General features: G+C 40.6%; 1 protein-coding gene across 7 annotated transcripts in view; it reads left to right on the forward strand.

Moving 5' to 3' along the window:
- Positions 1 to 12,612, forward strand: part of TADA2A (transcriptional adaptor 2A) — a 47,288-nt gene extending 34,676 nt beyond the window's left edge. For 5 of the 7 annotated variants that reach the window (XM_036340894.1, XM_036340898.1, XM_036340895.1 and 2 more), the window contains 6 exons: positions 80 to 190; positions 1,943 to 2,014; positions 3,738 to 3,870; positions 4,661 to 4,704; positions 6,483 to 6,556; positions 7,968 to 9,436. In XM_036340894.1, the coding sequence (XP_036196787.1) occupies positions 80 to 190; positions 1,943 to 2,014; positions 3,738 to 3,870; positions 4,661 to 4,704; positions 6,483 to 6,556; positions 7,968 to 8,153 (620 nt within the window). In that variant the 3' untranslated portion in view covers positions 8,154 to 9,436. Of the gene's footprint in view, positions 1 to 79; positions 191 to 1,942; positions 2,015 to 3,737; positions 3,871 to 4,660; positions 4,705 to 6,482; positions 6,557 to 7,967; positions 9,437 to 10,930; positions 11,018 to 12,179 lie in introns of those variants that run through there. The other 2 variants (XR_004972898.1, XR_004972899.1) reach the window with 2 other exon arrangements.
- The last annotated feature ends 1,218 nt before the right edge of the window (positions 12,613 to 13,830 follow it).

The raw sequence follows: 13,830 nt of genomic DNA on the forward strand, positions 1-13,830 counted from the left end.
ACTTCTTGTGAAAGAAATGCAGAAAACTTAGGGATCCTTGTATTCTTTGTGATGTGGTTGTGTTTTACTTTCTTTGTAGTAATGGAACGGCGGTATCCCAAGGAGGTCCAAGACCTTTATGAAACAATGAGGCGATTTGCAAGGATTGTGGGGCCAGTGGAGCATGACAAGTTCATTGAAAGCCATGCACGTAGGTGGTTTTGAGCTTTGAGTGTGTGTCTGTGTGTGTGTGTGTTTATAAAAATAGGAGAGATAATGATGTGTTTTATGTAAAGTTCCGTAAATAAATACATGGATATTTTTTCTTTGCCCTTATTACCATGAAATTAATTTGGAGCTTTCAGAGTTGGAGGGGAGGTTGAAAAACCTAGTGGCATTCTTTTTTCCCCATATAAACAGTAGTTTAGCATTTTTACCCCTACTTTTTGTTAATGACAGTTTTCAAAACTACATACAAAAGCAGAGATGATAGTATAATGAACCCCCATATATCCATCACCTAGCTTTAACAACTGTCTACACATGGCCAACCCAGTGTCATGTCTGCCACTTCCTTTCCACCCTCAACTGGATTATTTTGAAGCGAATCCCAGGCATTATATTATTTGTTCATAAATATTTTAGTATTAAAACTACTTTTTTGTTTGTTTTTATCCTCACCAAAGGGTATTTTTTTTTAATTGAATATAAGAGAGGAAGGGGGTGAGGGGTGTGTGTTGAGGGAAGAGAGAAAGAGAGAGAAACATTGATGTGAGAAAGAAACATCAATTGATTGCCCCCTGCATGTGCCCCAACTGCAGATGGAACACGAAACCTGGGTATGTACCCTGACTGGGAATTAAACCAGAGACCCTTCAGTGCACAGGATGATGCTCCAACCAACTGAGCCACACCAGCCAGGGCTTAAAACTAGTTTTTAAAGTGGGGACAGAGTTAGATAACTCATGTACCTAGTATTTCCATCATTCTCTCGCCTGATACTCTGAGAGAGCTCTACCTAGTTATCCTTTGGCTTTTCGCTATAAAAAATTAAAGTTGTTTAAGGGATGGAAGCCTAGACTTGAAAGAGGTGGGGTGGTTTAGTCTACCCTTCATCGTGAGATTTATGTGTTTGACATAAGTTTAATTCTGGGAAGGTACTTTAGCAAGGCTCTCACTTTGTTCTCACCATGCAGATATTTCTTACATGGCATGATAGGCTTTTATCTGAACCAGATTGGTTGTCCTCACCAAACACCCTGTCTGGTTTTATTCTTCATGTGGTTTATATGAGGTGACTGATGCTTTACTTCCTGTCCCAGTTTGTGCCATCCCTGGGCTATGTATCACTTCTAGGAACTACACCCCACGGATTGTCCGGGCATTTCCTTCATCCTCTGTTACAAAGCACCCAAATAACCCAAGCAGTGCAGCCTGGTCTGTGTGCTCAGAGGAAGTAGAAATCTTTGGTTTATGGGAAACACAATGCTCTTTTGTGTCTGTGAAGAAAGAAATTATCTGGGACTTGAGCACAGAGCTTTTGTCCTTCCCTTGCAAAAGGGCCACATCAAATAATACCAGAGACAGGTTTCATAAAAGAATGTGGTTATGTGGTAGAACTTTTAACACAGAATAAATAGAGCAGGGAAACTTGATTGTTTAAAAGTTTGTTTTTCTCTAGCTAAATGAATTCAGCCAGTTCACTGTAAGTTTTCTAAAAGACAGTTGCAGCTGCTGCTGTCTCCAGCCCCAGACAGCAGCTGGAAGACAGCTGGAGGAGGATTTTCTCAGCTCTAGGGTAAAATTTCTAATGAGATGTTACCAACAAATAGGATTCCCCAAATGGAATTGCCCAGTCTTTTACATAAGGCAGAATTACTTAAAATGCTCAACAGCAAAAGTGCTCATTGATGTTGCTTGTGTTTTCCCCATTTTTCTCCTCCGTTCTTTTTGGGATGAACAGTGGAATTTGAACTCCGAAGGGAAATCAAGCGGCTCCAGGAATACAGGACAGCAGGCATCACCAATTTTTGTAGTAAGTACTACTTGCTATATCAGAGGCCAAATGTATTCCAGACACATAGAGGAAGTCTCTGTTTGAGGTGATGTGGTGTGTTGTTGTTTTTTAAATAAGCTTTCCTTCTTCAGAGTGAGTTTTTAAACCTTTCAGTAAAGTTTCATCTATTTAATCCTTATAAATACCACTCTATGGATTATCTGAGGTAAAATAAAAGTTGCACACAAAAGAGAGGCACTGCTTTAGATTTAGGATTGTATAGCCTCTTAAAAAAAGGATTTGTATTCTAATTTTTAGCCTCAGCCAGTTAACATTTAGTGATGCATGGTCTAATCATTCTTATTAACCTAACTTCAACTGGCTTTAGGTGCTTTGACCGAGTGTCTTGAGGTGGTGATATTAATTATATTAATAGTAGCTAACATTGCATAGAAACAGTTTACCATGCTCCAGTCCCTATGCTACCCATTTTACCTGGATCCTGTCATTTAATTCTCATAACACTCATGAGTGAGATATTGTTATTTCCATTTAATGAAGAAGCTAAGGTTTAAAGTGATTAAAGAGCTATGTGTAGTAGAGCCAGGTCATAAGGAAAGGCAATGTATTATGGGAGTTAAGAGCTTGAGGTCTAGACTTGGACAGCGTGCGTTTGGATTCTGGCTCTCCTATTTACCAGATCTGTCATTCTGTTCCAGTTTTAATTTCCCAAGTCTCTTAGAATTAGTCTGAAGATAAATTAGAGATAAAGCATGAGAACGTAGTACAGTAGCAGACACGCCGTAAATCCTCCACAAATGACAGTTTCTGCTGTTTTATTATTGTTGTTGGAATGATCTTTAGCATTCCCTCCTTCCTGTGGGTTGAAAGCAGTCACCCAGTACCCACAGGAAGTAGCCCTATGTGTGTAAGTTTAGCTTAGTATAATCATTCTTTATTTTTAACAATGGAAATCGTTTTCAAAATAAAATTCTATGTGGAGCCCTAATCTATAAATAAGGTAAAAGTGGAACTACTTTAGTTGAAGTTTAGTGGTTCAGAACCACCAGTATATAGAACCCAGAACCAGCAGTATGTGGTGGTGCCCTTGCTCTTCATGTAAGCCCTGGTGGATGTTCATGGGACTAGGGGGCTCCGTGGAACATAGTTTGAAATCCAGTGGTGTGGCATTTTGGCATCTATATACCTTTGTTAACAAGTATAAAACATCACACAACTTTTGTTTAGCCCTGGTGCATGTAAAAACTCTGATACCAGGGCTTGGTTATCTGATACTGGCTGCCTCTGGGACAGAGGGGAAAGGAACAGTACTGATCAGTGTAGGCTTGTTTTTATTTGTAATTCTGATTGCTTTTTAAGGAAGAATGTTTGCTTATAGCATTTGTGTGACTGAAAAATATATAGATAGAAAAATAGAACAGGAAGCAAATATGACAATATTGAATGTTAATTACTTTTGGGGGTGGAAAGATGAATCATCTTATTTTCTTTGTACTTTTTTGTTTTGGGTCCCCCCCCCCCTCAAAATTTCTTAAAGGTAAAAAAAGGAATAAAAATATTTTAATTTCTTAATATAAAAAGGGATTTTAAACTAGGAGAAATCTACTTTGCTTTTGGAAAACTAATTGTGGAAGCTGTTTTGCAAAGAAACCCCAAAAAAGACAAGCCGTTTGCTGGTCAGTTAGGAAGCCCTTCTTAGTTCTGCATTATTATTGCAGTTGTGGTTGTTTTACACCTCCAGGTGCCAGAACCTATGATCACCTTAAGAAGACGCGAGAGGAGGAGCGCCTTAAACGCACCATGCTCTCCGAAGTCCTCCAGTACATCCAGGACAGCAGTGCTTGCCAGCAGTGGCTCCGTCGGCAGGCTGACATGTGAGCACTTAGTCCAGGGCGGAGGAGCATCCTTTTGGCCTTTACACGTATTTTCAGGCATTTCCATGGGCACCTACCCATGGTAGAGTAGTAATAATCAGGTAGCTGGAAGAATTGAGAAAATTTTAGGAGTCTCTCTCAGAAACAAGACAGTATGACAGTTTTGAGAAACATAACTGGCCTCCTACAATCCTTCTTTGCTACTTTGATTTTATTTTTTTATTTTTATTTTTTAATATATTTTATTGATTTTTTACAGAGAGGAAGGGAGAGAGATAGAGAGTCAGAAACATCGATGAGAGAGAAACATCAATCAGCCGCCTCCTGCACATCCCCCACCGGGGATGTGCCCGCAACCCAGGTACATGCCCTTGACCGGAATTGAACCCGGGACCTTTCAGTCCGCAGGCCGACGCTCTATCCACTGAGCCAAACCGGTTTCGGCTGATTTTATTTTTTAAAATAAGTAACTTCCCTCTACCCATGTCTCCTCTCTCCCTCCATATCTATTAGTATACTTTCCATGAGAAAAGCATGTTCCTATCTTTTCCCATGAATGGTCTCCGTGATGTTCTGGGCTCAGAGCTTTTAACAAATCCAAGTAATTTCCCTCCCAGAACAGATGTCTTTTCCTGGCTAGTACAGCAGGATAACCTGTAAAACATGTGCAGTCTATCTCATTCCCTCTCTTCAGAGTAACCGGCCTGATACATGGCAGCCAGATACATGTGCTTTTGGAAACTGCCTTCCCTGGTGTGACATAAATTTAAATTCCTCTTCTTCATTGTAGTGATTCCGGCCTGAGTCCTTCCATTTCAATGGCTTCGAATTCAGGTAATTACTTTTCAAGCTAGAGCAAGTCTTGATTGTTAAGTTTTCATTCTAGAGATTGTGTTGACCCAACAGTCCCTCCCCTGTTTTGTGGAATTGGTGCTTAGACAGAGTAATGGTAATTATGTGTTGTCCCAATTTATAAACATCAGCAAGTTTTCAGAATCTTCAAGGCCAGATAGAGACTAGCCTCAGGATTAGAGTACAGAGACAGGGAAGAATAACTCCAAAGAGGTGGTTTCTTTATTTTACCAATGTCTGTGGGCAGTTAGTTGACTGTGGTTGTAGCTAACCACAGATTTTGAGGTTTGTCTCAAAGGGGAGAAAATAAAGGTGTGTGTCCTATATGAGCAAAGAGGCATGTTACTTGCCAGAAATGCAAGGCTTTCTTTTTAAGTTGGAGACTTAAAAAGATTCTCTCCCCCCTCCCCCCTTTCTCTCAAATAAATAAATAAATAAGAATGAGCTAACATGACCATGCAACATTGGTGTTTGTGTTTCTGAACCATCTGCGCTCACTGATTCTTTCTTGCTTCTTAGACTGGTATTAGCCCTCTTCACCCCCTATATCTAGGTTGTGGAGAAGCCCTTATCCCCTTTGTTAATTTTACAAAGAAGCTTGTTTTCTAGCACAGCAAGCCTCTTAACAGTCCCTTCCCTTTCTCTCCACACCTAAATGACAACACCCATAAAACTTATATTATTCTGTCTACACTTTCTTCTGCTTAACTCAGTCTACCCATCCTCAGCTTAACACTAATCTCAAATAAACTTTCAAAACAAGACCAAAAAAACTTGTACATCAAGCTTCCCATCCTGGGCAGTGTCTTCATACTTAGGTTTCTTTCTCAGGTATGTGAGTTCACCTCAGCCTCTACTTTGCCATATAATAGCTCATTGTTTCTCTCTGTGGATCTTTCCGGTAAACAGGGCTGCTTTGGAAGGAACAGATATTCCCGCACATAATAAATAACAAGGGCCTTTTGCTGGCCTAACAGTCTGCCTTTGATCTGAAGGCAAATGGTACTTGGTTAATTACCATGTTTGCCTTGTACTGCTGGCAGAGTGGCAAGGATTAGGAAATGTCTCCTGCAGAGTTGTTATTTCCATTCATCAGCTGTCAAGGCAGGTAGTGTATGACCTTTCTTAACTAGATGAGCTCTGGGCTTTAGATTTTATTTTTTAATTTAATTTTAAATTTATCTGTATTAAAAGTATTACAGATGTCCCCCTTTTTGGTGGGGGGCTTTAGATTTTTGAATCTCCTATTGGGTTCAGAAGAAATGGGTAGTAACTGCTATATTAAGTAGTCATATTTGATGCTCTGCTATGTGTGATTATGTCAGTATTTTATTTATTTTTAAAATATATTTTTATTGATTTCAGAGAGGAAGGGAGAAAAGAGATATGGAAACATCAGTGATGAGAGAGAATCATTAATAGGCTGCCTCCTGCACGCCCCCTAGTGGGGATTGAGCCCGCAACCCAGATAGGTGTCCTAACTGGGAATCGAACCGTGACCTCCTGGTTCATAGATTGACGCTCAACCACTGAGGCACACCGGCCAGGCACACAAATTAGCGTTGTTATTTTCAAGTAAACATTGTGGAGCCTGTGTTGCTAATTACACTGGCGCCTAAGGGGACTGGTGGAGATTTCCTACAGCTGGCTATAATGATCTTGTACCTAACTGGCCTGGCTGCAGTGAACTTTGTTATATTTTCCACCTGAGGACTTGTCACTTCTATGACATATATGCCCTTTTCTGTCTGTGTCTGTAGGGAGACGAAGTGCACCACCCTTGAACCTCACGGGCCTCCCTGGCACAGAGAAGCTGAACGAAAAAGAAAAGGAGGTAACAAAAAAAGGGGCGCTAGAGGAAAGAGGCTGAGAAATCATTGAATTGCCATTACAGGATCAAACCCATTTTTCTCTGCTTAGCTAACAACATGTACAGTTCTAGTCCATCCCCGAAGGCTGTGCGCTACAGAGCTAACCTCAGCAGGTTTCAAAGGACTCCTTTCCCTACCACCTTGCCCTCATTTGCCTTCTGGGAGAAGAGCATATGATGTATAAATCCAAATAATAGCAACTGTCATTTACTGAGCATTTACCATATACCCAATACTATACTAAATGCTTTAAAGTAAATGAAATTAATTTTTATAAACCTAAAATAAGATATATATGAAATGGTTACTTCCTATTAGGATGGTCACTGTGAGTTGTTCTACACTTTTTCCAACAGTATAACCATCACTTAAAAGATTTTTGGAATTGTCTCCATAGCATGTTTATAAGCAGAAAGAAAGGAAATTTTTATCATATATAGTCACACATTAATATTGATTTTAAAATGGCATGATTCACTTTTCCTTTCCATTATAATCATCAGACTTGTCTTCATGTTACTTTTGGCTATTTCTAAAATTTACACCCAGCCTCAAAAGAGTCATCATCAAATGTTTTCAGCTCTAAAGTCCATTCCAGAAAAGGGATTCCTCTTTTGTTCCTCAGATGCTCCTTTTACAGTTCCAAGATCAGTGTCCCATCTGCCACTTTGTGCCATTAATTCAGGTCAGATGATAAAGAAGAGTCGGGGCTGGTATTAGTCTTTTATTATATCCACTAGGAATAGTAAAGATTAGTTTAGTAATATGTTATATCCAAGTATTGCTAAAAAAGGACACAGGCCATTTGGATCCAAGTATTGAATAGCCTGGAGTTTTAAGCATTTTTTATCTTTACCACAACACGGTAACCTTAGACAGCTCATTGCTGGATAATGGCAAGTAAACTGGAATGAGCCAGCTTTCTAAAATTTTAGCAGCTAAAAAAAGTGTCCTCTTTTAACAAGATCTCTATAGCTCCTCTCCCTCCCAAAGTAGGAAATGTAATCACAAAAGCAGGGACCATACTAAAAATAATGTGATTCACACTTGGGAACCCAAGTATCTGCACCGCCACCCCACTGAGCCCTGTGGCTCTTCCCTGACTGGCTGTGTTGGAATGTGCTGGGCCTCTACCCCGCCAACACCTGCTAAAGGCTCTCCCAGCATCACTTCCTGGCTTTCTCTTCCTGCGTGTGTCTCTTTAGTGAGTATTCCCTCCAAAGAAGAGACTAAAAGGAATGTAGTCCAGCCACCCAACAGCTCCTATAAATAGTTGGAGGTTGATGTCACTTCTTAAATTTTGTTTTGTCTATACCTGCTGGATTAAATTATGAGAATGATAGATGTTAATGTTTATTGTGCCATGTCTTACAGCTCTGTCAGATGGTGAGGTTGGTCCCTGGAGCCTATTTAGAATACAAATCTGCTCTACTGAATGAATGTAACAAGCAAGGAGGCTTGAGACTGGCACAGGCAAGAGCGCTCATCAAGATAGACGTGAACAAAACCCGGAAAATCTATGATTTCCTTATTCGAGAAGGACACATCACTAAAGCCTAAGGCCTTCAGGGCTTGAGATCTGAAATCACAGGTTTGGAATGTGTTGGACCAAAGGACAGTATGGATATTCTTGAGCTGAATTCTCATTGTAAAACAAGGGGAAAGAACAAAGGAAACCTTAAGCTGTAAGAATGTCTACTTTATTCTCTGCCCTGCTTTAAAACACTCTTGCTGTCGGTATTGTGCTGCAGAGTTATATGCTAGATATGCTATTATTAAAACGTGAGTGGGCATTCATTCCTAGCACCTCTTGTAACTAAAACAAGAACCATAGTACCTCACGTCATGGTGTCGGTAGAAATAGAACTAAACCAGTCTTCAGTCCCATGGGTCCAGCTCAGACTCTTGTATTTGAATGGTTGGTTTTCTCATTATCTGTTTTGCCTTCAAACAATACAGACAGATTTACAGTAAGAGAAAGGTTATGGACCATGAGAAAGCTTTCTCTTTCCTTCTGAGGATTCTTTGTTTATGAGCACAAGGGAGGGAAATCTCATCATGGTCTTGTCCCAAACGGCATCTTTAATTTGAATGTCTGGTTTTGTACTTTGCAGTCTGTCTAACCTGCAGTAGACTTTTGAGGAGGTGGCATCAGATATAAAATGTCTCGGTTATTTTTAGAATTAATAGATTAAAATGTTTTGCTGCTCAATTTGTGGTGTCAAATATTCTGGTAGCTAAAGCACACTTAGGGTGCTGGATGCCTGCCTCATCATACTGCACTGTCTCTCCTAACATGTGTGTCCTAGACTCACCCTGTTTGTACCCTGGGTTTCCCAGGATACCAAGCCCCTGAGGATGGAGATGATGCAACTATCCTCCACTGTGCTTGGATTGAAACCTGAACCTTAATTTCTTAATGGGGAATGGCTAGCCTGCAATAAAAGCTACTTTTAAAACAAAAGTAAAGCAGAGTCATATATGGAACTCAGTAGATATGAGGGTGAGTAACTCCACCACATCTGAAACTTGGTCCTCAAAACTTTCTGTAGAATCAGAAGCCAAACTCAGAGTCATGGTTATCCCATTTCCAATAGAAGGAAGGTTGTATATAGAAATAACTTTAGAATCTGCACAAATTACCTCTAGTCACTGATTCTTTCAACATTCAAAATATCTAATTAAAATATTATATGCTTTGTTGGAAGTGTCTGCTCAGACTTTTTGATGTAAATATGCATGTAGCTTGCTAATAGACTTCATCTAGGAGTTTACAAGTGACAAGGAAACTCTGAGGATCTGAAGGAATTAAAATAATTAAAGACTTCAATATGTAAAAAGGGTGGCTTATGGAAATGGTCTCTTTTCTTTGCATACTCGTCTCTCTTAGGAAAATGTATTCTACTACCACTTTGTTCTCAGTTGCTTACAAAGGGATTGTGTCTTATCCCTGAAAGGCAATTCTGGTTCCAAAAATTCGGAATGCATTGGACATCAATGTCAGGTGACATCTGTAATAATCTGAAGAGTCCTCAGTCTTGGTTAAGGAAGGCTTCCTGGGAGAGGTGAGCTTTTGGGGCAAGGATAAGATCGGGAGGAAAGAGGTAATTTCGCAGATGGAAGTGGGGGACTGTTCCAGACATAGTGGGCGGAGGGTGATATGGAGGCAGCAGAGGGAGTAAGGAAAATGGTGCCAAGAGATTTGGTTGTCTAGGACACAGGGGCAGCTGTGGTAGTTAGGAGTGGGAGGATGGTAGGACAGTCTGGTAGAAACCTTGGAATCAGTTGAACTCTGAAAAACTGATTGGGGAATCAGCAGATTTGATGAGGAAAAACAGCATAGGTGAAAATAGTGATAGAAAAATAAGGCTGTAATTTCAAATAACTGGATTTTAGAAAGTAGGATTATTACTCTTTTTGTTTTGGTAAACCCAACTTTGCAAAACTTAAGACTTAGAATCCCCAGGGGGTTTCTCAAAGATCAAACCATATTTTAGGTGATGAGTGCTCTTGAAAGGAGTCACAAAGTCTCTACTTCGATGCACTTATAATAGAAAAGCATTTGCTAACATATTTGATATTAGCTCGATTAAGTACATTATTTTCTTCCATGTTCCTATCACCAAAGGAAGGACTTTCCTTTTACTAAAAATCAAGAACTAGCAAGAGCATTTCAGAGGATATTCCAGCCATATTAAACAGAGGTCTCAGTCCAGATCATCTCAGAGAGGAACAGTTTACTCTGAATCTCAACATGAATAAGGACTTTTTACTGTTAGGGATTTTTATTGCAATCTAACATTAAAGGTTTCTGCTGACATTTTAGGCATATCTTTCCTGCCGGGGCTGGGAAGGGAGAACGAATTTCTTTCCCTGTAATGACCCTTTTCCTGTGCTTATAGGCCGAGACTGTCTCTCTTGAGACCAACTATTTGTGGTTTATCCCTTCGTGGACTCTAGTTTTCATCCTTTAACCCATTTAAAATCTGAACTCAGTAGGTAATTAACCAGTCCTTGCTTAGAGTTAAGAACAAGCTGTCCAGTTTTTAGTAATGAAATCACCAGGTTGTGGTTAGCTAAAAGGAGAAGACCAATGACATCAAAAACAACAACATTCCAGTTGGTAAGTCATTCCAGCTTTAGAAATAGGTAGATGTGTAATAAAAGAACTAAAATGGCCCTGGCCTATGTGGCTCAGTTGGTTGGAGAGTCATCCTGTACACAGAAGGGTGGCAGGTTTGATTCCTGGTCAGGGCACATACCCAGGTTGTGGGCTCATTCCCCAGTTGGGGTGCATTCAGGAGCCAACTCATAGATGTTTCTCTCCTTCTCTCTAGAATCAATATTAAAAAAAAACTAAAACGTCCAATATGAATAATCAGAGTTCCAAAATACAAAGAGAAGCTTGGAAAAAAACTTGTTTACATTAACTCCACAACACTTTTCCCCTGGCCTCCAGGCAAGAGAGTCATATTTTGGAACATGGTTCATCCATTTTTAAGGATCTTGTGGTGGGTGCCTTCTACATACATATTTTATTATTGTTAACACAGAAAGCTTTTCCACTATTGTGTGTACCTGGGTTTTTATGTCTAAATTTCTGAAGTTTGACTCAAGAGGTACTGAATTGGAAGCTTGGCTTTCCTGTTCAGTGTGCTTAGACCAGGTGTGGTTAACCCTTCCCTGATCTGCCAAGGGGATCATCTCTGGGACAGTGGGCCTCTGCCTTGCCTTGTGTAGAAGAGGTAGCTGGGCTAAGACAAAGGATTTCTCTTCACTCAGACCTAATAGCCAGCTCTTCTGAGTGAAATTGAGTAGGATCTCTGAGTACAAGCAAGGCCAGAGCAGCCTGAATAGGATAGTAATGGTCATGCTGACATAGGCATTTAATTTGGGAGTGAGAACAATAGTGAAGAGCATTTAGGGAATATTTTGGAACCTAAGCCTTTCCATGAAACATGCAGCAGGGCTGAGTGTCAGTGTGCTACTTTTGAGGTGGGGGGGGGGGGGGGGGAGGGTGATTGGGGGACGGAAATCATTTCTGAGAAGTCTGGAAAGCCTGTTTCTAAACCGAATGGAGTTCTTCTGTTGAGTGTTTGCCTGGTGCTTTGGCTTCTATCAGATGAGATGTGCTGGGATGAAAACATGAACTGCCCTTTGAGTTGACCAACCAGGCTTCCAGTCAAGAGACCCAGGTATTTAAGGAAAGGATGAATGGCTTGCATCTGACATTAAAATGCCTTTGTCACTCTGAGTTACCTGCTTGGTATGCATTGTGTATTCGGCCCCTTCCCTGTTAAGAGGAGGAATAAGGAAGTTGATCTAAGAATGCAGAAAGTAACCCTTAAATGGTTTAAATCCCAAACTGAAGGATTCAGAAAAACTTGAATATCACCGTACATCCTTGTTTTGAAAAAATCCTGTCGTTACTCTTTGCCAGCACAGACTTGTTTTATGTCTCTCAGGACTGGATAATTAAGTCTGATGCACTTGTATTCTACTTTGGAGCCCAGGGAATGGCATCAAACTAATTTGGTCGAATTACTCTTTCCTTCTTAACCAAGTAACACTTTTTTGTTTTCCCAGCTTGCTCAGTCCTTGGGTCTTACGTGGCAGAAAACTTCCAGGTGGGGCTTGCTAATCAACCTACCCTGGTCCAGAGTTATGTTGAACAGAAGTAGCATCATAGAAAGTGTCAAAAGGAGAAAACCTCATCGTTTTAAGAAATCAACACGTTTTCCTAATTGAAGCGCAAATGCTGAAATGCTGTCATCTTACCACCCTTATTCAATAGTGAACTGAAAGCTAAGTGCCAACTCCTGACACTTCTAATGCATCTCTTCTCCTTGGAGAGCTGTCTGCCAAGTATACTCCCTGTTTCTAGAATTATTTGCAATGGCCTGACCTTCTTTTTTCTTCCATTTAACAATAGTAACTGACTTGGATTCTCCCCTTATTATCACCCTTCATTTGGAGGATTCCTTGAAAACATAAAATATATATGAAGAAATAAAAACATTAATGGAATCTGTACTATGGAGCTTGATATATTTTTTAGGAGGCATTCCTTTTTTAAAAATTTTTTAAAGTTGATTTCAGAGAGGAAGGGTGAGGGAGAGGGAGATAGAAACATCAATGATGAGAATCATTGATCGGCTGCCTCCTGCACACCCCCTACTGGAGATTGGCCCACAACCTGGGCATGTACCCTGACTGGGAATCAAACAGTGACCTCCTGGTTCATGGGTCCATGCTCAACCACTGAGCCACACCAACGGGCCGGAGCTTGATTTTAATGTTCCCAATCAACATCCCTTATAAGAAAACGGATTTTTAAGTTGGGATAAGTGTCTGATATTTATATTTCAGTTTCCAATGGTAGGATGTCTAACATGAAAAGGGCAATTTTCAGGGTAATTTAACAGGTTTAAAAAAATTATTTAAAGGAAGTGAAAAGTTCAGAAATACCATGAACAGACACTAATTCCCCAAGTACCAGGAACCTTAGAGATGGGGGATGGGGAGGCTGATTTGAGTTTTGGTAGAGGAGAGGGCAGCAGTGTTCCCTTGGGAATTTGTTGTCTGCTTTGGCGAGGTGGAAGAGATTTTCGTATAGTATCCTGTTAGGAGCCTCTTTTTAACCATGGTCAAGCTGCAGCAGAAAAAGCCACTGTACTAGAGGCAGGAGCCAGAGCCCTTATTTTTTGCCTAAAGGAGAGCACTTTGATGTTTTTACCAAAGGACATTTATCTAATCACTAGCCACAGGTAGGAGGTGACAGCAACGTCAGCCTTACCTGGCAACCTGACACTCCCCCGCCCCCACCACACATACAAGAAAATTTTTGCTTGGTTTTGGGTTTACATGGGTTCAGATTCAGGACAGCTGTCAGATCTAAGTCAGCATAGTTTTAACTTCATGATGCAAACCAGAACCCTTTTGAGAGCAACATCTCCCAGAGTGCCTTCCACCCCCAGCAACTGCAGAAAAGAAGGCGTCTGCTGCAGAGAAGAGTGGCTATAGATGTCATTGCATCTACCAGATCCAAGCTGTGACCTGGCTCAGAGTTTTAGAGTTAAAAATAACCATGGCTTAAAGTCCGGGGTAAAAAGTAAACTGTTGGGTCTCCGTGGAAACTAGGAAAAGGAAAGGCAAGCCATGAATTTCCAGCAGATGGGGCAAGGTGGGGTGGATATAGGGGCCTGGGAGCTCCCTCTGGTAAAAGCAGATACCCCTG

Source organism: Myotis myotis, unplaced genomic scaffold (assembly GCF_014108235.1).
Source record: "Myotis myotis isolate mMyoMyo1 unplaced genomic scaffold, mMyoMyo1.p scaffold_m19_p_17, whole genome shotgun sequence".
In the NCBI taxonomy this organism is placed as follows: domain Eukaryota; kingdom Metazoa; phylum Chordata; class Mammalia; order Chiroptera; family Vespertilionidae; genus Myotis; species Myotis myotis.